At 41.0% G+C, this 25,000-nt stretch overlaps 5 protein-coding genes and 1 long non-coding RNA gene across 10 annotated transcripts; 3 read left to right on the top strand and 3 right to left on the bottom strand.

Moving 5' to 3' along the window:
• Positions 1–3,935: 3,935 nt before the first annotated feature.
• LOC129748518 (uncharacterized) lies at positions 3,936–4,894 on the bottom strand. 2 transcript variants are annotated; one of them, XR_008737748.1, is made up of 5 exons: positions 4,770–4,894; positions 4,651–4,715; positions 4,514–4,587; positions 4,380–4,454; positions 3,936–4,322 (listed from the first exon to the last, which is right to left on the bottom strand). It is a non-coding gene; the product is annotated as an uncharacterized LOC129748518 (long non-coding RNA). The 2 variants fall into 2 exon arrangements; XR_008737749.1 differs by having other exon boundaries at positions 4,514–4,891.
• Positions 4,895–5,302: 408 nt separating this feature from the next.
• LOC129745636 (TBP-related factor) lies at positions 5,303–6,473 on the top strand. The gene is made up of 3 exons (XM_055738842.1): positions 5,303–5,506; positions 5,577–5,659; positions 5,727–6,473. Exons 1-3 carry the CDS (start codon positions 5,429–5,431, stop codon positions 6,244–6,246), a joined length of 681 nt encoding a protein of 226 aa, XP_055594817.1. The 5' UTR covers positions 5,303–5,428; the 3' UTR covers positions 6,247–6,473.
• Positions 6,474–7,159: 686 nt separating this feature from the next.
• Positions 7,160–9,163, top strand: LOC129745413 (U4/U6.U5 tri-snRNP-associated protein 2). Its single transcript, XM_055738478.1, has 3 exons — positions 7,160–7,316; positions 7,399–8,656; positions 8,718–9,163. The coding sequence occupies exons 1-3, from the start codon at positions 7,283–7,285 to the stop codon at positions 9,013–9,015; spliced, it is 1,590 nt and encodes a 529-aa protein (XP_055594453.1). The 5' UTR covers positions 7,160–7,282; the 3' UTR covers positions 9,016–9,163.
• Positions 9,164–13,004: 3,841 nt separating this feature from the next.
• Positions 13,005–15,184, bottom strand: LOC129745630 (mitochondrial-processing peptidase subunit alpha). Its single transcript, XM_055738824.1, has 4 exons — positions 14,991–15,184; positions 14,166–14,914; positions 13,454–14,107; positions 13,005–13,390 (listed from the first exon to the last, which is right to left on the bottom strand). Exons 1-4 carry the CDS (start codon positions 15,044–15,046, stop codon positions 13,218–13,220), a joined length of 1,632 nt encoding a protein of 543 aa, XP_055594799.1. The 5' UTR covers positions 15,047–15,184; the 3' UTR covers positions 13,005–13,217.
• A 1,976-nt stretch (positions 15,185–17,160) lies between these two features.
• On the top strand, positions 17,161–22,623 carry LOC129745926 (endoplasmic reticulum transmembrane helix translocase). Of its 2 annotated transcripts, none has more exons than XM_055739319.1 (6): positions 17,161–17,766; positions 18,210–20,864; positions 20,929–21,268; positions 21,404–21,680; positions 21,748–21,956; positions 22,021–22,623. In XM_055739319.1, the coding sequence occupies exons 1-5, from the start codon at positions 17,598–17,600 to the stop codon at positions 21,862–21,864; spliced, it is 3,558 nt and encodes a 1,185-aa protein (XP_055595294.1). In that variant the 5' UTR covers positions 17,161–17,597; the 3' UTR covers positions 21,865–21,956; positions 22,021–22,623. The 2 variants fall into 2 exon arrangements, with proteins under 2 accessions (XP_055595294.1, XP_055595293.1); XM_055739318.1 differs by having other exon boundaries at positions 21,748–21,952.
• On the bottom strand, positions 22,619–24,994 carry LOC129745927 (uncharacterized). 3 transcript variants are annotated; one of them, XR_008737210.1, is made up of 3 exons: positions 23,841–24,994; positions 22,950–23,760; positions 22,619–22,868 (listed from the first exon to the last, which is right to left on the bottom strand). XR_008737210.1 is itself a non-coding variant. In XM_055739320.1 (2 exons), exons 1-2 carry the CDS (start codon positions 24,882–24,884, stop codon positions 23,110–23,112), a joined length of 1,695 nt encoding a protein of 564 aa, XP_055595295.1. In that variant the 5' UTR covers positions 24,885–24,994; the 3' UTR covers positions 22,619–23,109. The 3 variants fall into 3 exon arrangements, 2 of the variants coding, with proteins under 2 accessions (XP_055595295.1, XP_055595296.1); XM_055739320.1 differs by having other exon boundaries at positions 22,619–23,760; XM_055739321.1 differs by lacking the exon at positions 22,619–22,868 and having other exon boundaries at positions 23,589–23,760; positions 23,828–24,994.
• Between the last annotated feature and the right edge of the window lie 6 nt (positions 24,995–25,000).

The raw sequence follows: 25,000 nt of genomic DNA on the forward strand, positions 1-25,000 counted from the left end.
TACCGTTTACTTTGGGCCGGATGAAAACCACCCAAGGTCCAGTGAGAGATGAGCCCTCTGTGTATTTTCGGAGTCGGGCTGTTCCACTCTTAACCGAGGGCGATGAAGAATTATCACCTACCCGAGAAAGGTTCGCATTTGAGGGACCAGCATGATCTGTATCTTCCAAATGCTCTTCATTCTCGTAAGTTAAATTCTCATCGTCTTCGGTTGAAGAGTTTAACTCCCCGCCTTCATCCATATTTATCAACGGAGACACTAGTGCCTGCCGTTTTCAAAAATATGAACAAAGCACTAAAATTCGAAATTTAATAAATGAGAAAATGATAGGGTAGAAAAAGAGAAAAAAAAAGAAAGTTACAAACTTGTTTCCTTATTCGTAATCGACGATTTTGTTCAGTGTCAGCAATGGTCCTATTTTCCAACGTCAACAATGGCCGTCCACCACGTGTTTTTCTTCCGATTCGATAAAACCTCGTCCGAACTGCTTGTCCGCCTTGATCAGACGTAGATTGTCCAAATTGTGTTCACCTGGATGAATTGGTTCCCCGATAACGGCAATCAAATCCGAATTATTCGGGCTTCCAAAACAATCCCTCCGCCGTTGCGGTAGATTTTATCCAGATGTATCCGGCTGTCTGGAGAAAATAATCCTTTCCGGTACTACTGTCGATTGTCCACTCACGGTCCAATTTTAATCGCACTTGTACCATAAAACTCCACAAAACTTTAAACTTTTTTTCACGCTTTTGTTTGGTTTCACTAGCAAAGGGTAAAAAAGGCGACCGCCTTCGGCGAGTGATGCAAAACGAATGAAATTTTGGATTATGATTGAATTATTTTAAATGTTGCGTTCAAATTTCTTTTTTTTTTTATTATTCGAATTCGCACATCGAATTATTGCAAATACCAAAATTCAATCCTTTTTTCAGGTATACTACATTCTCAGGTGGCTGGATCGTACCGAAGCAATTCCGTGTCGGATGTTGGGGTTGGGACTGATGAGCTCCACTTTCAAATAAACAGCAGAAAATGGCAACCGAATTCGGTCATAAAAATACACGAAACTTTGAGGAACATTCTTCGACGACAATCGCCACAAAGAACTGCAACTGACGGTCAAACAGAAGCGCCTTACTTATACCGCACGTTAGTTTGTACGTAGTCACCGTGTTCTTAAATTTTTAATATTATTGCCTTGAACGATATAAATAAAGAATTTATTGTTAAAAAGATACTTTTTTTCGAAGAAATTTCTTGGACCTTTACTTTTGCAGAGAAATTTCCAAAACGCATGGGCATCCCTATATCAAAATATACAGAATTGACTAACAGGCTGAAAGCTAAAAATGAATAAAAGCTTTTTGCTCACGCTCTGCGTAAAGCGCCCAAACATAAAACTAAGTGGAGACACTTTTCCTGAAACTGTGTGGAATTTTATACAGAACAGAGTAACTTTGTTTACAGTGTGTAGCGATCGTATCGCTGTTTTTTGGGCTCATCCGATAGTACCTGACGCAAGCGCTTTCCGGTGATGGGGAAAAATTTGCCTCTACCAGTTCCTGGCAGCGGTCCTGTATAAGGCCGTGTATAAGTTCCTGGAATTGGGAAAAGTACACCTACTCTGGCTGCCCGGGAAATCGACGTGGGCCTCGATGTTCTTTTACACAATCCTGGCAGGATCCCACAGGAAACTAACATTATGGTAAATCAGCTTATGATAGATTTATGTCAAGATTTTGAGTAAATTTATCCCCCACCAGGTCAATCTTCGCCGGATGCAAAGGCACGGACGTCTTCGGGAACCGATTAGTTAGGACGCACAATTTCCTGGGCAACCATGCATCAAGATGCAAAAAGAACAACAGCGGAGGAACCAGGACATGGATATCGGGATTTCCGGTCAGGTTCTCTAGCATCATGGCGGCTCAAACGCACCACATGCAAAATGCTGAAATAATAAATTAAAGGAGAATAAAACGTAGCCGTAAAATTATTCCGAAAAAGTGCTTCAGATATGATAACTTCCTACATAAACAGAAATTCAATGTACAATATTTGTAGTTGAGCTCAGTGAATCAATCATTGAAATAAATTTGAATCTATCATATTTATAATTAAATCAATCATAGTATTATAATTGAATCTATCACATATGTAATTAAATCAATCATATTATTATAGTTGATTCTACCATAATTATTTGATGAATCTCATCACTATTGGTCACCCTGAGTTGATAGTGAAAACGCCTCGATGTATACTAGCTGTTGCTAGTATACAGCTTCGTTTGAACTGCTGCTATAATGTTACCCGTGCATTAAATTATTGTTCATGTTCATTTGATGAGATTTGCGCGGTAAAAACTGTAATCAGAATGAAATGACAATAAAATATTCTCTTCAGTTTTAGTCGTCGACAAGAGAAGGTGTCTTGTCAATTTCTTATCCGAAAATCTATCCAGACAAAACATTGGTGCCGTGACCAGGATTAGGTAGCCTTCGCTACCTCGTCCTGGAATTGATCCAAAAACCCAACAACGTAGGTGTACCCAACTCGATCTGCCGCCGATATTATTCAGCTTCCGTTCAACAACAACCCGAACCACGCTGTCCCCCGGAATACGAACCCTGTCCTTATCAGCGATACGGCCCGGATGGGAGGTACTGGTGGTTAAGGTAGACTACCAGCCATTCGGGCATCTGCCGTACTGGCTATCCGGTCAGTACCCGCTTCGAAAGCACTTCGAAGTAGTTGTGCCTATTGCTGATCACTGCTACCAAAACGTAAAGCTGCCCTGTCAACTAATCCTGGACCCCATTTCATACGCTGTACCCTACCTGAGCGCCGATCCAAGGCCCCCTCGTCACCCATCTTCCCGATCAGTAATACGGCCCGGATGGGAGGTTCTGGTGGTTAAGGTAGACTACCAGCCATTCGAGCACCTGCCGTACTGACTGCCCAGTCAGTACCCGCTTCGGAAGCACTTCGAAGTACGTGTGCCTGCCTGCCGAGTTTTCCTAGTTACAATGTGTGCCAAAATTCCATTCCGGTTCAATTCAACGTACTCGATGGTGGCCAGCTATTTCATCTTTTCGAACCCACCTTTGATCCATGAACATCCAGTGATTTCTGTTAATAGTGAAATTCGTTGAATTGTTGAAAACTGTTCCGAAAATGTTGTGCTGATCAACGACAAGACAAAAACAAAACCAAAATAGGGCAGCCATGTTTAAAACAGTCGTTTTAGGTGGCCAGTATGATGAATCTCATCACTATTGGTCACCCTGAGTTGATAGTGAAAACGCCTCGATGTATACTAGCTGTTGCTAGTATACAGCTTCGTTTGAACTGCTGCTATAATGTTACCCGTGCATTAAATTATTGTTCATGTTCATTTGATGAGATTTGCGCGGTAAAAACTGTAATCAGAATGAAATGACAATAAAATATTCTCTTCAGTTTTAGTCGTCGACAAGAGAAGGTGTTTTGTCAATTTCTTATCCGAAAATCTATCCAGACAAAACATTATTGTTGAATGTATAAGATCAACCGTGCATTAAAGTTGAATCTATTATATGTATAGTTAAATGCACAAAATTAATCATACAACTATAGTTGAATGTATTATATACATTGTTGAATGTACGAAATCAATCAGATTGTCTATTATATGTATTGTTGAAATTTCAATAATTATAGTTAGCCGAGAAGCAATCAGATGGTTGTACTCCATTTACCCGAAAACCATTGCTCAGAATGAAAAATCACCAGAATTTCAATCGCCAGAAAGAACCATTACCCAGAATTTTTTTCCCCAGACGAACCATTCCCCAGAAAATTTTTCAACAGAATGTACCATTGCCCAGAATTTTTTTCACCAGAATGAACCATTTACCAGAAATTTTTTCGCCAGAAGAACCATTTCCCAGAAAATTGAAAACATTTATCTTTACTAGAAATTATTTAAAAAAAAAAGGAATTGTTACTAAAAATGAGGTTTCATAACCTTATTTTTTTGCGGCAAAGCCGCAACCAACGAGGATGAAGGGGCTGAGGCGGCACAAAGCCGCAGAAGCTCTTAAATCCGAGGTGGCCGCCGACCCGCCGTCGGAAGCGGCGGCCATATTACATTGGTTTAGGTCTGCCGGGGCTTCCTAGGTCTGCGTGAAAGCTAGGCGTGATCCCTTAGTCCCGTCCGACACGCGACAGCGTGAAGGACAATATTTCTTTAAAGTTCGAACGCGCAGCGTGAGGAGTCGGATACTACTGGTGTGGGAAATAAAACTGTTCCGTAGTACGTTGTATGCGAACGAACTCGACTGTAAATACATTTATTATTAAATGATGATAATGTAAACAATCTCTAATGAACTTACAAATAAGTTTCGCCGTTTACCCTAAGCTCTAGCTCTGGCAACCCTAAACCGTCGGATATCACCGGCTATTTGAAGCTAATGGACGAAAATCATATTTATCTTCGGGTAATTGAAAAGTACACTTGCGTACTTACGCTTTTTCTTTCCTACCGCTCTAATTGAGCTCAACCCGGTACACCTAACCGGAACAACCGAACGGTCACTCAAACTATTAAAGGAAATACAATATTTTAGTGGCAAATTGCGCAGTAAGGAATTTCTATAACCCAACCTCTTCCGACTCACAAACCCGCGAGCACTCAAATCACGCGCAACTTTCCAAATAGCTTCCACCTACTATAAAAAATACTTTAAAGGATGAGCGGAACAACTATAGTAATCAATACATACGGCTTTCTCTAAAAACTATTCACTAAAAACTAACTAACTGCCAGGTCAAGAAAAAACGTGTCGCAGTTTTGATCAATTTTCTAACAATGACAATTCCTTTTCGGCGCCAACGCGTTGACGTTTGTCCGATCTCCGTACCAAGGTTGCCAGTTCTACTAACAACTGGGATACTGGGATACTACTGGGAAATGGTTCATTCTGGGGTTTGATTTCGGGTATTTGTCATTCTGGAGAAAAGTCATTCTGGGCAATAGTTTTCGGGTAAATGGGATACAATCCAATCAGATATATGTATGATTGAGTATAAGTGGATTATTGTTGGAAATACTACACTTTTTTCTCCGTGTTATGTTTTCTTTTTCACTATTAAGTTTGTCCTATTTTAACCTTACTGTCAATTGAATAAATTAATCGTGTATTTTAGTACTCAACCGGGACGTTTCAACCCTGGTTTGTTTGTTTTGATTCATTCCTTCATGAACACTTTGATGTAAAATATTCATCGCGTTCATCTGAACTGTTCACTCCGAACTGTCGACGGACTTTTTTGTTGCCATTCTTGCGCTCACGCATATTTTCCTTGTTTTTCCTGCAAAATCCTGTTATTTTAAAAAGATTTAACGAAATCAATTGCTACTGAATCCTGTACCTGCCTAGCCATGGAACGACCGACTCCAGAGTCTCCTGTTAAAAGCATGCTAACCGCTCCCCAACCCCGAACGCCGGTAACGATAAAGGTTTGTTGAAAAAAATATTGTACATCGGGGAAAGTGATCCTAATGATGATTTCTTTTTAAAATTATGCAGCCTCAACCTCCGCAAAGCAGCATGGTCATGCAACTGCCAATGCCCACCGGACCACAGGAAGCAGTAAATTCAGTCACAGTCAAGTAAGTCTTTTAACAGTCAATTCCCCTAAACAATCTCACTACAGCGTATTGTTAAAAATATTTGTAGAAACTGCGTGGCCACCGTCAGCTTAGGATGTGAACTGGATCTGGCCAGTATTAATTTCCGCACCCGAAATACCGAATACAATCCGGCCCGGTTTCACGGAGTGGTAATGCGGATACGAGAACCTCGTTGCACGGCTCTAGTTTTCCGGACCGGGAAAATCGTTTGCACCGGTGCTCGAAACGAGGCCGATGCCAATTTGGCGGCTCGGAAGTTTGCCAGAATCATCCAAAAGCTCGGCTACCCGGTGCGGTTTTTAGAATTTAAAATTCAAAATTTGGTAGCAGTAGTAGATTTGCGGTTCCCGGTTCGATTGGAAAATTTGAACCAGGTTCATGGGCAGTTTAGCTCGTACGAGCCGGAGATTTTTCCCGGTTTGATTTATCGGATGATCAAACCACGGGTTGTGCTGTTGATTTTCGTGAATGGTAAAATCGTGTTTACCGGAGCCAAATCGGCGGAAGAAGTCACCGAAAGTTTGGAGAACATCTATCCAATCTTGCAAAGTTTTAGGAAAAATTGAATCAATTTGATGTGTTTTTTTTTGTCTTTTTAACATTAAGCTAACGGTATTCGAAGATAGTTTTAAAAGTAAAGATAAGAAATATGCATCTATTATAAACGTTCTTAATTGACTCATAGCATTGTAAAAATAATAGGCTTTCCTCCGCTAGGAATAAGTTATAATTTTATACTAGTGAGATTCGTAGGTGCACAAATAAAAGGTATGTATCTCAAAAAATGCGTTTCGTTTAGATTTATTATATGCATATTTTAATATCTCTAGCTATTTCTGCTTTTTTGTGAATAAATTCGAAATTATTTCTGGCATTACTGAAGCATATTTATAATTATGCCATGCTCATGGTCATGACAAAAATGCTGAAAACAACGAAAATAAATCAAATATAAATATAAAAATGTTGATTCATAATTTCATATCCTTATCAACCATAAGACCTTAACGAAAACACGAATTCAAAAGGAAAACAGAAATAGAAAAGACAAAATGAAGGACACAATGTCATGTGCTTTTATAAAATTTTCAATAAAAAAAACAAGCGAACACATTTCTGCAGTATTTTGCGAACAAAGAGAAAACATTTCAACTAGTTTTGCTATTTTTTACAATAACGTTTCGTATAATATTACGTATCGCAGTTGTTTAAATTTCATTGATTTTTATGGTTTTAGGATAACAAGTTTATTACACTTATCACAAAATTTACTTAATATCGGAGGAATATAATCTCAAAAACTGATTTTATATCGTTTTATTGATATTACGATAGGCTAATACGAACTTAAAAAATAATCTAGAATTGAACGATCAAAAATTATCCTGAAAAAGTTCATTAAGGACATTGAACACATCTATTGCAAGAAATGAACACTAAAGAAAATGTTCGTCTGGTTCACTAGATTCATTCCTCAAATTTTCCGTAAACAAACCAGATATCGGTTTAAAATTCTACTTTCGGAATTATTCTGCTAATTTTATCTACTTTTGGCCATATTTTCAGTTTGAAAATTATTTCTTTTAGTTTAGATTAACCAGGATGAGTGATTCCAAAAAGCGCAAAACGGAAAATGGTAAGAAACTAACAAAATAAAAGCGTCCCGCGACTTTAAAAAATTTCTAACCTTAAAAACATATCGTTTCGGCTACGATTAGATGTGAGCAGCGCTTCTCCCTCCAAGCGGGCCAAGCTGGAGAGCATCCTGCTGGAGGATGACGACGACGATGTGGCCGTGGTGGATCGGTACCGGAAACCGGCTCCACCGAATGCAGAAATGCTTAATCGTTCTAAGCAGTGCCCATATCTGGACACAATCAACCGGCATCTGTTGGATTTCGATTTCGAGAAGCTTTGCTCGGTGTCATTGACCCGGATCAATGTGTACGCTTGTCTGGTATGTGGCAAGTACTTTCAGGGACGGGGAACGAACACCCATGCCTATACGCATTCGGTGGCCGAATCGCATCACGTGTATTTGAATTTGTCCACACTGAAGTTCTATTGTTTGCCGGACAATTACGAAATTATCGATTCATCGCTGGATGACATAAAATATGTGTTGAACCCGGTGTTTACGGCTAGAGCTATTCGTAATTTGGACAAGGAGGGTCAGAAAATGTCCCGTACTGTTGATGGTACCTTGTACAATCCGGGAATTGTTGGTATGAATAATATTAAAGCGAACGATTATTGCAATGTTATTTTGCAATCTTTGAGTCACGTCAAACCTATCCGGGATTTCTTCCTGATGGAGAAGAATTACGCCAACATAAAGCGCCCTCCGGGTGATACGGCATTCACTTTGGTACAGAGATTCGGAGAATTGTTACGTAAGCTTTGGAATCCCAGAAATTTCAAAGCCCATGTTTCGCCTCACGAAATGTTGCAGGCGGTTGTTTTGTGGAGTAAAAAGAAGTTTCAGATCACTCAGCAGGGTGATCCTATTGAATTCCTCTCATGGTTTCTACACAGCTTGCACAAACAGCTTAGAGGGAACAAAGAACCGAACTCGTCGGTTATCAATCGAACATTTCTGGGTGAAATGAAGATCTACACTCGCAAACTTCCGCCGACAGAGCTGGATGATGTTCAGAAACAACTCCTGTTGGCCACCGACGAATACCAGGAGAAGGTAGAAACTTCCACGTTCCTGTACCTGACGTGTGATCTGCCGGCCACTCCGCTTTTCATAGACGAATTCAGGGAGAATATCATCCCACAGGTCAATCTGTACCAGCTGCTAGCTAAGTTCAACTCAGTATCCGAGAAGGAGTACAAGACTTATAAGGAAAATTTTATGAAGCGATTTGAAATCACCAGATTACCCAAATTCGTCATACTTTACATTAAGCGGTTTACAAAAAATACATTCTTCCTCGAGAAGAACCCAACCATCGTAAATTTTCCTGTCAAGTAAATTTATTTTTATTAGTTTAAAAAAACTTGTTTCAAACTGTTTTTTCTTATTTTTTAGAAACATCGACCTGGGGGACATACTAACAGAAGAAAACAAAAAGCTGCACCAGTTTACCAAGTACAACCTGGTGGCAAACATCGTCCACGATGGGGAACCCAATTCCGGTACCTATCGGTGTCACATTCTGCAGAAGAACACCAACCAGTGGTACGAGATGCAGGATCTGCACGTGACCAACATTCTACCGCAGATGATAACGCTGACCGAGGCATACATTCAGATCTACGAGCAGCAGGAGGAGGACGATGACCAGCCGGAATTTGTGGCCCCAGCACCGGAACCGATGCAGACCTAGCCAATGGTGGGACTCTTCTTTGTTGACTAGTGTATTCGGATCGGATAGAAAGTTATCGTTTTTTTTTTCTCTTTGTCGTAATAAGTTTGTATGTGTTGATTTGCGTACGCACATTAAGTTTGAATGAATAACACTAATCAATATCATGGCTTAAGTGTTTCAGTAGAAGAATCCGAACCTAAGTGGCGCCTTTTGAAAACCGCCTGATCCGATAACTAGTTTGTTCGGCGTATGAGAAATGTTTATTGTTTTGTTACCTTCATCAACGATTATAACTTTTCCGTGGGGATGATTGCTTCTTCATATGATGACCGTAAAAAGCGGTAAACCCGAAGCAATCGACCATGTGCTTGCTCGGCTAAAACCCCGAGGCGATGGGTGGTGATAGAGAAACAGAGATATACATGGATTATCGAAGATCCAGGGGTCGATCGACGAAACTCGACATGTACGCATAATGGAGCCTATTTCGTCGTGGTGTAATTGGATAACGTGCCGTTGTACTGAAGCGGAAATTGCGGGTCTCTGCCGGTGAGCCGTTGTATCTTTCTTTGATATCTCATGTTTCTCTAATACTTCCCATCACCTTTGAAAATGTGTTCATTTTCAGGTACAAAGATGTACCAAGACGAGACAATGAATGTTTCTGCTGATTTTGGACATAAAGAATGAGTTCCCGGAAACCATTACACGGTGAAGGATTGGAGTCGATATAATGACAACGCATTTCGTCAGCTCTTGGAGGCCGGAATACCAAACTTGGGATGCGCAGACTTAAATGAGTTAGTAAGACGCTTCGACTTATTATTGAAAGATAGTGTAAATGCACTTGTGGTCCAAAAAGAGGTTAAGCCCGTACTTAATAGTGCAGGTTCGAGTACTAAATGGTACTCCAGTAGCCTCAAGCAAATGAAAAAGCAAAGAGACAGTCTTTTAAAAAGTTTCTAAGAACGAAATGCGAAAGATGTTGGCGAAAATACAAATTGGTAAGGAATGAATATTCACGTAAAATAAAGCTGGCTAAAAATCGATCAATTTAAGATGAGCTGGAAAGAAATCAAAATAATGGAAAATTGCTATGGAAAACGATAAAACGACTAGTAACTTCAAATGCTGCAAAAGAAACTGAAATTTCAGAGAAGTATAATGACTTCTTCATTGACGGTGTCATAAAAATCCATGACAGTATTCCAGCAAGTTCTAACGCCTTCGTGGATCATATTGTCTGCAATGGTGGAAGTTTCAGTTCATTTGAAACAATAAGTTGTCAAAAATTTGATAAAATCGTGAAAAATATGAAATCCACGGCTGGTATCGACAACGCCTATTTGAAAGTTTTTAAGGATTATAAATATAAATTATAAATACGAGTCTACGATTAGGAATAATACCTTCTACATGGAAGCATTCGACTGTTATTCCAATTGAAAAAGAGACAAAAGCACGAGAGGCTAAATTATATCGTCCGATAAACATGTTGGAAATTCAAGAAAAGGTGCTGGAGTTAGCAGTTAAAAAACAATTTCAACATTTTATTGAGTCAGAAGGAATATTGATTAACGAGCAATCTGAATTCAGAAAGCAGCATTCAACGGAGTCTGCAGTGAACTTGATACTTCGAAATTGGAAGGCGGTTAAAATTTTTGAACATTTTGGAAAGAATAAGTATCAACGGAACGGTACTAAACTGGTTTCAAAGACTACTTGAATAATAGAACGCAAAGAACAAAACATGGGTCATTATATTCACGATATAGGGAAAATAATCTAGGAGTCCTCCAAGGAAGTGTCCTGGGTCCCATATTATTCATATTGTACATCAATGACATGACACACTGCATACGTTATGGTTCTCTTAAATTATTTGCGGATGATTCAGTCTCCTACTGGAGTGGTGATGACTTAAAGCTCGTTATCCAAGAAGCAAATGCTGATTTGAAAAATATTTCTGAGTTTTTAAAACATAAAAAATGTGTCTGAATCTTAATAAAACCAGCTGGATGGTTATTGGTAATCGTCAAATAAGAGTCTGCCCAGAATTGCTGGTTGATGGTTGTGTCATCGAAAGAGTGCACCAGCTAAAATACTTGGGAATACAAGTTGACGAGAAACTAAATTTCATAGCACATATTGACTCTACAATCAAGAAAATAGCCTAAAATATGGGATACTTTGCGGAATTAGTCGCTATATGACTTTCTGGTCAAAAATAATTTATGTGAAATCCGTGATCATGCCACACTCCGATTATTGCGCTACAATATTGCTTCATGCATCTGACACACAAACAAATCGACTGCGAAAAATACAAAATAAAATTATGCAAAATCGATACACCCCTAGTGTTTTAATGCTCGATATTCTGCAATGGTTGTCAGTGAAACAGAGAATTGCATATAACAGCTTAATGTTTATATATAAGATGAAAAATTGTATGTTACAAAATTATTTAACGGACGGTCTGCAATACGGAATCGACATTCACAGATACAACACTAGAAGAGCACAAGACTTCAGACTGCCGAATATTAGAAAAGAGATGAGCAAACGCTCTCTTTTCTACAATGGATTGAAAATGTTCAACAACCTACAGTCGAGCATTAAAAATAGTGTGAACATAAACACTTTCAAGAAAATGGCAATACAATACATCAAACGGACTGTTTGAAAATATGACCAATCCTAACAAGGATCATACGAAGAAAGTGATGGTATCTGACGAAGAATCAGATGTTAAATTGTACGGTGATGGACATACGCGGGAGTAAGACTAAATAAGTCGAACAGAAAAAGAAAATTTAAAGTAAAATAAAATTATCCTTAGGATAATATGTCCCTTCCACTTCTAAAGAAGCGTATGGGGTGGAGGAAGGACCCAAATGGGCCTAAGGGACCATCACAAAAAAAAAATCAAATCATTAGATTTGATATCACAAAATTCTGAATATTGGACGCCGGAAGTGTTCTGCCACCACCGTTTTTAGAAACACATGCACGGATTAAAGGAAAGTGTAATCTAAATTCCTTCCGGATATTGCAAATTTTTCAAAACATCGAAAATTGTATCTGAATAGAAAAAAAAACAAATAGAAAAATCAAAATTGGAGTCTGTTGTTTTACTATTTATGGTTTTGTGATCGAAAGAATACGTGAACCCAAATACCTGACACACATCGACTTTACTATCAAGAAGATTGAAAAGAAATACGGGATACTTTTCCCAATAAGAGATAGCTTTAGGCATCAGATACACAAACGAAGCGGCTGCAGAAAATACAACAAAAAGAGAAGCAATGCGAATAGAGCTACGAATGATGCACCGATATACTCCTAGTGCTTTGCTAGTAGTTGTCAGTTAAGCAGAGGATTGCGTACGACAGTGTAATTTTTATATACAAAATTAACAAAGGTATGTTACCACTTTATTTTCCGCATGGTCTGCAGTTCTGAATCGATAACCACAGATACAATACAAGGAGAGCTCAAGATTGTAGATTGCCAAACACGGAAGTAAAAGATGACCAGACGATCTATTTTCTACAACAGATTGAAGATGTATATTGTCAACGAAAATCTTGAAGGCTCTAGATGGGTAGCTGTAGACATCCCCCCTTATTCTGCGCCGCGCGTGAGGTGACGATAGTCGAGTCACCCAATTCCAGTAGTCGCTTTAGGTGAGAAACGTCTTTTAGAATGAACTTTTTGAGTTCTTATCCTAATCTAGTAGTCACCGTGAGTAACAAATCGTATGCTCTGTCACATCGGCTTCGGGAAAAAGGTGACAAGACTCACGTGACTCCGACTCGACTCGACTATCGTCACCTCACGCGCGGCGCAGAATAAGGGGGATCATTTATTTTTCGGAAATTCGACGCTGGGATCTTGAAACACCTTACCTTTTGCATCAACTTGTCACCTACATTCGATAAAGTGGATCAACAGAGCTTCCCAAAGATTTCTTTCAACTCGAAGTAAAACCACAAATCCGGTTCAGCTTGACTAAAGAGACCCTAATATATTTTATCATTACAAAACAAATCTCCATTTGATGGACTTGTTGTTACTCTCCTCGGGTGATAAATTTCGTTGTTAACACAAAGCACATAATCTTTCACAAGGAGGTTCAATCAACTAACGCTAAGAGGGAGTACTCACAGTTTTAAAACGAAAATAGATGCGATCACTGCTGCAGCCCGCGCATTTTACCGGAACAGCGACAGCCTTCGGTTGCCCGGTAGCCGACCCTCGCCGGAAAGTGCAGTCTGTATGTCTTTGACGTCCGGAATGCCCTTTATTTCACCGCGGGCTGCCAACGATGGGGGCGACGCTAGGAACCGCTTGGCCACATTCTGGATGTCTTCGGCGGTAATTTTTTCTGTTTGTTTGAAAAAGTGAAGAAATTTTTTTACGTGTTTCGAAAAAATCTAATTTAACTTACCGATTTCCTGGATGAAGTATTCCGGTCGTCTCCTCTCACCGGTAGCCAGGACCTGTCGACCGATATCTTCGAAAACGACGGGACGAGCCTCCAAGTTCATCAGCAACATCGATTGGAGTTGCGTTTTGGCACGGCGCAATTCCTGATCGCCCGGTCGAGATTGCATTGTGTAAAGCTCCCTGGTGATTACCTCTACCAAGTTGCGGACATGCGTTGGCGGAGCCGTGGCATGGATACAGAAAAGTCCCGAATCTCCGTAGGCGTGATTGTAAGCGGTGGCACTGTACATCCAATGATAACGGTTCAGCACATTTGTGTACAGCCGAGTGTACATTCCCTTACCGGGACCACCAGCCGAGAAAGAACCTCCTCCTCCCATCATAATATTTAGCACACATGCTGCGATGAAATCTTTATCCTGATGGGAGCAACCATTCAGTCCTATAACTACGTGGGCCAGTTCCGGCAAACCCACGGCTGCGTACACAGGAATTGCACATTCTTCCAGCTTGGAACCACCGGTATACATGGCTACGGAAGTGTCAACCCCAGTCGGGTCCTTCGAAGCGATCTTCTCTGCCTCCCAGGTTGGAGAACCTTCCAGGAAGAAACGTTCCGCCAAACGAACCAACTCGTCGTGGGGAACACCGACACCTAAAATATTAAAAACATGTTACTTTCCACAATTCACTAACTTTAAAAGAAAACAAACCAGCCAAAACCATACGCTCCGGGGTGTGATGATGTCTCAGATAGGACAGCAGCACATTCCGATCGACTTTCTCAGCATTTTCGGCCGGACACAGTTTGGGAAAGCCAAGAGTGTTATCCCGGAATCCGGCCGCATGGATCATATCCATCAGGATCGGTTCCTGTTCCGGGCGCATTCCCAGCGTTTCCAGCTCGAACTTGATCGTCTGCCTAGCGATGTCCACTTCTTGGGCAGTCAACCGGGGCCGAAGCACCACGTCAGCCAGAATTCGAATGACCGACTCCAGACCCCGACTGTCGGCAGATGCCGCATAGACAAAAGTGTCTCGAGAGCTTTGACAATCACAGATTCCTCCATGCTTCTCCAGCTCTTTGAAGATGACATCCTTTTCGCTGAACGCTTGCGTCGATTGGAAGGCCAACTTCTCCAGAAAATGGGAAACTCCGCTCGGATAGGCCAGCTCAAAACGTGGACCACTATCTATGACAACCCCAACGGTACAAAACTGACCGAAACGGTTCTCGGAAGCAACCCTCAAACCATTGGCCAATCGAGTAACCTGGGTAACATTCTTCTGATCCCCGGGTCTAGCATACTGAACCGGTGGAAGATCCGGAATCGGTTCCGAAAGCGGAGGCAGCGCTGTTACCACCTCTTTTGAAGGAATGTTAACGGTAGGACCTTCCGGATTGCTGGCCCGACCTCCATCCGAGGGACCACTCACGTAAGGTCTCCACCAGATGTTGCAACTTGGGTGTAAATTGTCCGCAATTATTGGAGGTTAAACATTGTTTTGTAAAAGGTAGTACGCAAACAAAAACTTACCATTTGTTAAGCAATAAGCGGTTTGTGATAAATTTGGAGTTGAACGGCAGTGCCATCGTTATTAACAGTTATTGTAAGGTGTCGTACGAGAGAAATCGATCAATTTAGCAAGAATATTTCCGTAAAAAACTAGTGAAATCGGTAATCGCGGATGCAGAACTTTGCGGTGCAGGAATCTCGATGACAGTTTCGTTCCAGAGATGCCAGAAGTTCGATTTTCTTGAGATTAGAGGATGAACTCGATGAGCCCCGATGAATTTAGTACATAGGGTAAATGCTCAATTTGTTGTTACCTATATCACAGAGAACAGAGTTCGGGCTGGAGCTCAACACGTGTGTGTGAATACCAACCTGAGTTTCAAACCAAATTCGTAAGTGGACTAACACCCATAAGATGTCGCTACCGGTACACCTATTTTTATTTTCATTTTTTCGACACGCTTAGAAATTAATACTCATAGCTTATCTCAAATGAGGCCATTGCAATGTATGACAGTAACACAAATTTTGGTGTAATAAATTTTAAAACATCATGATTTTAAAAAAAATTCCAAGTGTTAAAATATGTGTTGGGATTTTACTATCAGTTAACTGTTTTCTAGAACAGAAAATGTGAACATTAATATTATAATTGTAAATTATGGCTCGATATTCTGGTTGATGTTACCTCAGATCGATACATGAGGACTTGTAACTCAGGGTTAGTAATCAGCAGAAATGAATAAACATGAGTTACAAGATAACATCAACCGGAATACCGACCCATAATTAACAATTATAACGTTTATGTTCACATTCTCTGTTCTAGAAAACTATTTACTGACAGACATACTTTAAAACTTGGAATTCAACTTTCAATTCGGCGTCAATATTGATTGAACAATATGGGGCATATGCTGGGACATATGACAGCGATTAAAGTGTGATTGAAATATGATTTGCATTTTTTTTTAAATCAAGATGTTCTTATAATTTATTACACAATAAGTTGTGTTACTCTCATATTTTGCAATGGCCTCATTTGAGATAAGCTATGAGTATTAATTTCTAAGCGTGTCGAAAAAATGGAAAAATATGTGTACTGGTAGCGACATCTTATGGATGTTAGTCCACTTACGAATTTGGTTTGAAACTTAGGTTGGTATTCTCACACACGTTTTCAACACATTTTTGTTCGGGGCCCGATATCTGTTCTCTGTGCCTATATGTTCGACAGAAAAATGAGCACATTTAAGATTTGTAATCGTTTATGATAAAAATTCGTACCAGAACCAAGCAATATCAACAAAGCTGTTGTTTCATAGATGAGGCATGCTCAGTTTGGTGAAACTTGTAAACTTATCCAATGCAAAACTCTCTCAACGACTTAAAACAAGTTTTCAGAATGGTCATTCTAATGAAACAAAATTTTATGTCTGCTCACTGGTCGGTGATTTAATCAGACCAATTTGACATTTGAGCGCTTGTTTTGATTTTTTTCTCCTTTTTTCCACCCCTGGATGGATGGCCATCTCTCAGATGGCGTATTTTTTTTATTCCGGATTTGGCTCTGGAACCGTCCGAATAAAAAATGACTTTCGGGTTTCGAGTTACATAGGTGTGCGTGAGAACGAGCGCAATGTTTACATGCAGCTGTCATTTTGTTCTCCCTTCTGGATTTCTTCACTCGGTTCTTCATTCGAATCGCGGCAATAATCATTTACCCGTTCATTATTTCAACTGTTTTGCTTTCAGCCACAAACAGCTGTTTAATGTTTTGACAACAACGTTGAGAGTATTGGTGAACTTCTCGCAAAACTGACTTTCTTCTCAAGGTGATTCCGTCCGTTTTTCGAGCGAAACTAGTACCGTTTTCGTTTTTCTCCACTAGCGCGGGGCAAAACTTTTTCTGAATAAACAAACAGAATCGCCAATAAACGAAAACACTATAGGTTGCCTCTAGAGCAATAAATGAGCATGATGACAGCAGTTAGAGTGAACCTAGGTTGCCCCTGGTTTGCCTCCAGGTGAAAAATAATACGGTATTGAACTTCGAATTTCAGTTGTTGAGTTGAGACCTGTTTATCGCTGTCAAGTTGCCGTGCGTGTTGGTTGACTTATTTAACTTATTTAACTCATTTTGATTTGAGTGCTGCAAAACATGCGTTTCGATTTAACAATGATGATCGTGTTTTAGTACAGACAAATTCCCACGTCAACGCAGTCGGAAAAATTTCGGCTCCTGTCAAGTGCTTTTTTCACCTCACCATCATCGGAAGGATTTGCAGTACAATATTTTAACTTTTAAGTGAAAAATTTCATTTTTCCATCGAAAAATCATCTCCCCGAGCCGCGTAAATCATCATCCATTAGCTTTACCATGGAACGAAAATAATCACCCTTCGGCAGCTCATCGATTTTAGCTTATGGTAGCGGGCACCTGGAAAGGGAATCCGGATTTTCTCCTTCACGGTTCAGTGTACTAGAGAGCACTGGTTGCGTTTCCCCAGCGTTCGGATCGGATTTGTCCCCTGTGGGGAAGTATTCAGGCAGAAGTAGTTGAGGAGGTGGTCGTTTTAGATTCACCGGATCATTTAACAAAAACGACAACAACAGGGTAGAACCGGTATGACAGCCGAGAAGCCCCGGAAAAGCGGGTCCCTGGACGATCTGGTCCAGTATGTCACCCTCCATGTTCCGACGCCGGTGGCGCTTAGTGGAAGCGTCCTGCCGTTTATGCTAATCTATGCGCTTTGGCTGTATCTTTGGGTTTTCGTCTACGGTGTGGAGGAATATGGTAAGAAATAATCACTACTGGTCAAGAGCACTGCTCTTCCTCACTTTGTCTTGATTGATGGAACTCGAATCTTGAATACTTTCATAATATGTATCTCAACAAAATTTGAATTCTGAATCTGATATCAAACTGGGAAATATTCAATTTAGCTTTGAATCCTAATTTTCAAATCTCCAACATAATTCTGAAATTTGCTTCTTAAATCAGAATATAAAAACTGAACTTATTTAGAGTAAGGATAAGAAATTTGAATTTGAATCTATAATTTTTAATTGGAATAATTTTCAAATCATAAAAGCTCAGGACAAATTTACAATTTGAAACCCAGCAAAAAGTTTACTTTGAACTTTGAACCGAAACAGAAATCTTAATTTGAAATCCTTTAACTAACTGTTTGTTTTGGAAGTTTTGGAATTTTAAACTTTCAACCTTTTCAATTGTAGGTGAAGCCGGACTGCTAGCCCTTGCCGGGATCGGTTTCGTCCATGTGCTGGTGTGCCTGTGCTGCTTCTGGAGCGTTCACGTGCAAACATTCCTCAACTGCCGATCGGCTCAAACGGCTGAAAAAGCGACTGTCGCCAAAGTTGTGCCCACGGAAAACAATGGTTCCTCGGAGCTGGTGAAGATTCGTCAAACCAAGCCGGACCCAGCTGACTCCGGGAAGGGGTCCTCGGAGGAAGTTATCTATTGGTTCCTGTTCCAGAAGACCAAGTACGTGTGGGACCCGGAAAAGAAGCAATTCCGAAATGTGGAGTTTCCAATCCACAAAACCTACGAAGAGTACTTCGAATCCAAGGGTCACCTGGATGACGCGGATGTGGCTTTGTCGGAGCGAACGTACGGAAACAACGCCATGGAAATGGTGGTCCCGGAATTTTTGGAACTTTTCGTTGAGAGGGCAACGGCGCCGTTTTTCGTGTTTCAAATATTTTCAGTACTGCTGTGGTGCTTGGACGAGTACATGTATTATTCGCTTTTTACACTTGGGATGTTGATCTCGTTCGAATGTATCCTGGTCCAGCAACAGCTCCGAAACATGTCGGAAATTCGCAAGATGGGAAACAAACCTTATCTCATCAATGTTTTTCGGCAACGTAAATGGCGACCGATGTTGTCCAATTCGCTGGTACCTGGAGATTTGGTTTCGATAACCCGGTCCCAGGATGAAAATTTAGTTCCATGCGATTTGCTCTTGATTCGAGGAACGTGTATTGTGGACGAGAGTATGCTCACGGGAGAATCCGTACCGCAAATGAAAGAATCGTTGGAAAATACGGACGATCACAAGAAACAGTTGGATGTCGATTCAGATGGAAAGTTGTACGTTCTCTTCGGAGGCACCAAAGTTGTTCAACATTCTTCGCCTAGCAAGGGTGCAATGCGAGCCCCGGACAGTGGCTGTATCGGTTACGTTTTAAGAACCGGTTTCAATACATCGCAGGGAAAGCTGTTGCGGACCATTTTGTTTGGAGTTAAACGAGTGACTGAAAATAATTTGGAAACCTTTGCATTTATTCTGTTTCTGATGGTATTCGCTGTAACGGCTGCAGTTTACGTATGGATTAAGGGGTCAGAAGACCCGGAGAGAAATCGTTACAAATTGTTCCTAGAGTGTACACTGATTTTGACCTCAATCATTCCACCGGATCTACCGATCGAGTTGTCGCTGGCCGTTAATACGTCGTTGTTGCAACTTTCGAAGTTGTTTGTATTTTGCACTGAACCGTTCCGAATTCCGTTTGCCGGCAAGGTTCAGATTTGTTGCTTCGATAAAACTGGAACGTTGACGAGTGACAATTTGGTTGTGGAAGGCGTGGCCGGTCTGAAGAAAGATACAGGAATAACTTCGATCTTGGAGATTCCAGAGATGACCGCTCATGTTTTGGGATCATGTCATTCTTTGGTTCAATTGGAAGATGGACTTGTTGGCGATCCTTTAGAAAAAGCCACCTTAATGGCTATAGACTGGAATTTAACAAAAGGTGATTCAGTAGTTCCAAAGCGTGGCAAGTTCAAACCTTTACGAATCTATCAGCGTTTCCACTTTTCATCATCTTTGAAGCGGATGTCGGTTTTGGCCGGGTACCTAGCACCGTTAAGCAGTGATACCTCCTACATTGGAACCGTGAAAGGTGCCCCGGAGGTTTTGATGAAGATGTTGAAATCGGTTCCGGAGAATTATGAAGAAACATACTTGGAATATTCGCGGCGAGGCGCTCGGGTTCTTGCTTTAGGATACAAATCTTTCGGAACTCTTGACCACGCCACTGTCCGTGAACTGAAAAGAGCTGATGTGGAGAAAGATTTAGAATTTGCTGGATTTATCATCATTTCCTGTCCGCTTAAACCCGATTCGAAGTACGCCATCAAAGAAATCATTCAGGCATCGCATAAAGTTATGATGATCACGGGTGATAATCCGCTTACTGCTTGCCATGTGGCCAAGGAACTACGCTTCACAAAGCGCACCATTGTTGTTCTACTTAAAGATGAAATCGAAAATCTGTGGCGTTGGGAATCTATCAACGGAGATGTTAAAATTCCTCTCACCGAGAAGCGATCGGTAAAAGATCTCTACAAAGAACACGACTTTTGCATCACCGGCGAAGGTCTTCAATATCTAGACAATGAGCATCACTCGTACCTGATGCAACTGATGCCTTATGTAACGGTATTTGCCCGATTCGCTCCGAAGCAAAAGGAATACGTTATAACGACCCTTAAACGGTTGGGATTCTATACCCTGATGTGTGGTGACGGAACCAACGATGTGGGCGCCCTTAAGCATGCCAATGTAGGCGTTTCGCTGCTCAGCCATGTTCCGGTGCGAACCGAGCGTAGAATCCGTGCTGGTGCTGGAGAAGCTGATGGCACGATTGCTGCAACAGTCGATAAGAAAAAAGACAAGCAAGAAGAAAGAAAGGCCTTGACACCGCGTGATCGAGCCATCTTGAAGCATCGCGAAAATCTAAACTCGACCCAGGAACGCCTACAAAAAGTGCTGAAGGAAATTGACGATGACCAGGTTCAGATTGTCAAGCTAGGTGACGCCAGTATCGCTGCCCCCTTCACCAGCCGATCTTCTTCGATTAATTGCGGTAGGAAGAAATTTCAGATTTCCTTGATTATAGGATTTTCGATTAACTTTAATTCCCATTTCAGTTTGTCACATCATCAAACAGGGCCGTTGCACTCTGGTTACAACGCTGCAAATGTTCAAGATTCTAGCCCTGAATGCACTGATTTCCGCCTACTGCCAATCAGTCCTGTACATCGACGGCGTCAAGAATAGTGACACCCAGCTGACGCTGCACGGATTATTGACGGCGGCCTGTTTTCTGTTCATAACCCGGTCGAAGCCGCTGAAGGTGCTCTCGAAGCAAGCGCCACTGCCGAACATTTTCAACCTCTACTCGGTGACGACAATTCTGGCCCAATTTGCGGTACACTTCACGGCCCTGGTCTATCTGGTACAGGAGGCAAATCTGCGATCTCCGCCAAGGTAAACATAAATTGAATTTTTTTTACATCCTCTTAGAAAAAGATATAGATAAGTACATTTACAATTCGAAATTTTACAACCAAGTAAAAACGAACCCTAAATACCGGAATAACGCATAATAATTTTCATCAACAGGGAAGGCAAAATCAAGCTCAATTTGGATCTGGGTCCAGACGAGAAGGACGAATTCGAACCGAACATCGTCAACAGCACCGTGTACATCATAAGCGTGACGATGCAAATCGCAACGGTGGCTGTCAACTACAAAGGCCATCCGTTTATGGAAAGCATGCTGGAGAATCGGTTGCTCTCCTATGCCATTACGATTTCCAGTACGATTGTGCTCTGCCTGGCCTTGGGTATCGTTCCCGATTTGTTGACCACCTTTGAAGTCATCGATTTTGATTCCGATGTGAGTATACTTGTTTGTTTGATCTTGAAGTTGCTTGAAACTAATTTCGTAATTTAAACGATTACAGTTTCGAAAAATTCTCGTTGGAGTCCTGGTGGCAGACGTAGCTTTGGCCTTCCTTGTCGATCGCCTTTGTTCGTTCCTTTTCGGTGAGATGCGTAAAAAGACGGATATAATCGCTTAGTTGGAGCAACGAAATTCGTCGGAAACAGCACCAGATCTTTAGCGAAGCTGAGAGTAACTTATAGAACAATGTTTAAGTATGAAAGACGGTAGGTAAATGTATTAGTGAACCACAGGGGATGAGAGAGCGTTATTGATATTTAATTTCATCCTACAGATAAGAGCTAGCGACCCTGCTGATGGAGGACCGAGTGTGATAATGTTATAGTTATAAACCAATTTGTCGCCCCTACGGGAGGCACCAGAAAGCACTTGGAACTGTTTGACTCTGTGTTGCATGCGGGAGTAATTGACCGACCAGATCTCCTTGAGGGGAGAAAATAAGGAAAATAATTACGCGAAGTGTAGTCGTGTGTACGTGAGAGAATCGTGTAGAATCTATATAGATAAACGAACGGCAGATGATGATGTAAAGCTAAATAGGTTTAGAAACGACTACAGGCAGCAGCAACTGAGGTTTGAGAGATAATCACGAAGTTTTCTATTCCAACAGACGATAGCTTACCAGTAAGGAATCGAATTTGTATTAGCGCAAACGGGGCCGAACTAATCTATAGAGAAATACAATTTAATGTTTATATAATCAATAAACACTACAGCGCGCGAACTAATGCGAGCGGCAGTGGACACGGTAATATGGGGAGCCCGTTTTACTTGACTTATACACTAGATATGACTGTCTTACGGAATTTTCATTTCATTGAAGCAACGTTGTATTTGGTCATCATCAGATGAAAATATATTTTTTTTCACGTGTCAAGTTGGTTCTTAGTTTTAATGGAGCTCATTGAGAAAGCCGTAGGTGTCTGCCAGACAATTAAGCCAAACATCCGTGACCTGAACTTGCCAAAAGTTAACTTGTTTGGCCGATGATAAGCTGATCTTGATCGTACACCATCTCTGTTTGAGTCAACGAAAATATGTCGTTATCCTTGTCATAAAGTCGGAGGTTTAGTTGAACGAAAAAGGGTTGCTTATCAATTATTGTCTTGAGGGATTTTAAACCTAGCAGATTTATCCATCCGCATGAAACATACCAAAGTATCGATATTATGAATTACAAAAATGATAATATAGTAGATGTACCTTCTTACAATTTGCCTTAATGACAGCCTGAAGGTTGATTCAGATTATCAATCATTCTGCAACGAGTGCTGAAATTGTCGTAAAAGATCAGTAAGCATAACACGGATGATCTAAATTTTAATTTCGCTAGATATTTATAATTCATTACGTGGTAAAAAACTTAGAAAAGAAAATCGACATCCGAGCTGCTTCTCTTGTAAAACAAATCAAGAAACTCGTTTTCAGCCGACGCCGTTGCTTTCGCTTGTGGTTTTCCATCCTTAGGAAAGCTGTAATAATCTTGAAAATAACCGTTTGTAAAAGGTGTCTGCAGATCGTAGTTTCGGTACCCATTCGTCGAATAATCAGTCGCCCCTTGTGGTTGACCCATATCGGGACTCATCGGGAAGTCCATTCCCATGTTCATAAAGCTGTCATTCAGGTGCCGATTAGCCACGCATGGTTTGACTTCTTCTGAGGAAAAGGACTTAAAATCACAAAATTTATCTTTGGGATTATAATCTTGAGATTGATCAAATCTAAAATCTATTGTTTGGGAAGGGGAGAGTGGTCTAAACTTTTCTGGACGCATAATACTTGCGAGATCCCTTAGAAGTGGATTTTTAGGTTTTTCAAACCTTTTCATAGGTTGGCGCCAAGCTATTTGGTCGTGGTTGTTAGCAGTTGTAGATTCTAGTTTGTCAAACAAATTCGAAAATTGTTTAGTGTGAACTAAACTTGGCGAAGGCATACTAAATCCAGAAAAATCCATTTCCAAATCAGATTCTTCCTCTTTGAGATCAAAACACTTCAAAGATAATACGGAGGGCTCCTAAAATGAAAGAAAAAAAAATCATTTTTAAATATGGAGCCAAAAGCTTGACAAAAATGTGTCTTACTTGACTGACTTACCGCCAAGACTGGATCATCTTCCGCTATACTTTGGTAAACTGTCGGTCCTAGAGACTCCATGATAGTCTTATTTGCTGTCGCATAGCAAACGCTCATAGAGCTATCCGGTTTCTTAGTGGTGAGAATCGATTGGTTCTCTCTAGCGACCTGTTGCGACTCACGGTACAGAAAACGTTTCTTTGATTCGGATTCATCGAAAAGCAGGTTTAACTTTTGCAATTCACGTTCGACTTGTCCGAGGAAACGTTGATACTGAGAAGCATGATTCTGTTTGTCCGGAGCACGTATGAGCTCATCCGGATCCGAAAGAATCGGAGAGCTCAGGACGTCCGGTTCCTCGAATGGTGTGGAAGCCATCGGTGGAACAAATCTAGACAGTGCTACGCTGGTCATTGTTTTGTCGGCTGCCGTTTTGTTGAGCTGAAACGGTATCTGAATCTCTTGTCCAGAGAAAAAACCATCCGGTAGATTGAGATATTCGTCTTGTTCGGCCTTACGGCGTTTGTTTTTTCGAGCCAGAATGTCGTTCTCTATTCTTGCCTTCTTTCGAGATTCGAGCCACTGTATCAAACCGCCTTTGTTGTTTGTGGGACTTGGAGGACGTCTGTGGAACTGATCTGAACCTTGTTGCCGCTTGAATCTTGCGTAAGTCGGTTGGTTCAAGTGCTTATCTACTGGAGGCCTACCGACAGGCTGCTGAAGAAATCGCTGTATTGGATTAGAAGGAACAGCATTTGGTTTCTTGAACGCCCCTCCAAATGATGTATCATCGTTATAGGATGATTTTTGAACTAGGTTTCGTTGGTTCGTTGGATTTTTCTGTGCCAAACGAACATTTTTCATCACTTCCTGCTGATACAAGTTGGGTCGGTAGTCTTCAACATCGATATTGAACCTGTCTACTGGCCGTTGAATCGGGTTCGGCTGTGCATGTGGTATGTTTGAACGATGTTTCCTGTTACTGTCCAGGAAGTTTTTGAAAAGCTGTTGCACGTATGACACGTGGTCTTGCTGATTCCGTTTGTTAACACGTCTCCGCGCCATCCGGACAGTTGTGTTCCGAATGAGGTAATAATATCATCACAGCAATATAATTACATAGTGTTATGATTAAAGCACGAAACTAACGTAAACTTATTTCGTCTCATAAAGTACCACTA

This window comes from Uranotaenia lowii, chromosome 2 (genome assembly GCF_029784155.1).
Source record: "Uranotaenia lowii strain MFRU-FL chromosome 2, ASM2978415v1, whole genome shotgun sequence".
Taxonomy (NCBI): Eukaryota; Metazoa; Arthropoda; class Insecta; order Diptera; family Culicidae; genus Uranotaenia; species Uranotaenia lowii.

Bases quoted from the DNA above. Each gene is read 5' to 3' on its own strand.
- LOC129745636 (XM_055738842.1), top strand. From the start codon at position 5,429: ATGGAACGACCGACTCCAGAGTCTCCTGTTAAAAGCATGCTAACCGCT. The intron at 5,507-5,576 runs GTTTGTTGAAAA...AAAATTATGCAG, and splicing joins GAACGCCGGTAACGATAAAG to CCTCAACCTCCGCAAAGCAG. The intron at 5,660-5,726 runs GTAAGTCTTTTA...AAATATTTGTAG, and splicing joins GTAAATTCAGTCACAGTCAA to AAACTGCGTGGCCACCGTCA.
- LOC129745413 (XM_055738478.1), top strand. From the start codon at position 7,283: ATGAGTGATTCCAAAAAGCGCAAAACGGAAAATG. The intron at 7,317-7,398 runs GTAAGAAACTAA...GGCTACGATTAG, and splicing joins AAAGCGCAAAACGGAAAATG to ATGTGAGCAGCGCTTCTCCC. The intron at 8,657-8,717 runs GTAAATTTATTT...CTTATTTTTTAG, and splicing joins ATCGTAAATTTTCCTGTCAA to AAACATCGACCTGGGGGACA.
- LOC129745630 (XM_055738824.1), bottom strand. From the start codon at position 15,046: ATGGCACTGCCGTTCAACTCCAAATTTATCACAAACCGCTTATTGCTT. The intron at 14,108-14,165 runs GTTTGTTTTCTT...TTAATATTTTAG, and splicing joins GGAGCGTATGGTTTTGGCTG to GTGTCGGTGTTCCCCACGAC. The intron at 13,391-13,453 runs GTAAGTTAAATT...TCAAACAAACAG, and splicing joins ATACTTCATCCAGGAAATCG to AAAAAATTACCGCCGAAGAC.
- LOC129745926 (XM_055739319.1), top strand. From the start codon at position 17,598: ATGACAGCCGAGAAGCCCCGGAAAAGCGGGTCCCTGGACGATCTGGTC. The intron at 17,767-18,209 runs GTAAGAAATAAT...TTTCAATTGTAG, and splicing joins CTACGGTGTGGAGGAATATG to GTGAAGCCGGACTGCTAGCC. The intron at 21,269-21,403 runs GTAAACATAAAT...TTTCATCAACAG, and splicing joins AATCTGCGATCTCCGCCAAG to GGAAGGCAAAATCAAGCTCA.
- LOC129745927 (XM_055739320.1), bottom strand. From the start codon at position 24,884: ATGGCGCGGAGACGTGTTAACAAACGGAATCAGCAAGACCACGTGTCA. The intron at 23,761-23,840 runs GTAAGTCAGTCA...CTTTCATTTTAG, and splicing joins AAGATGATCCAGTCTTGGCG to GAGCCCTCCGTATTATCTTT.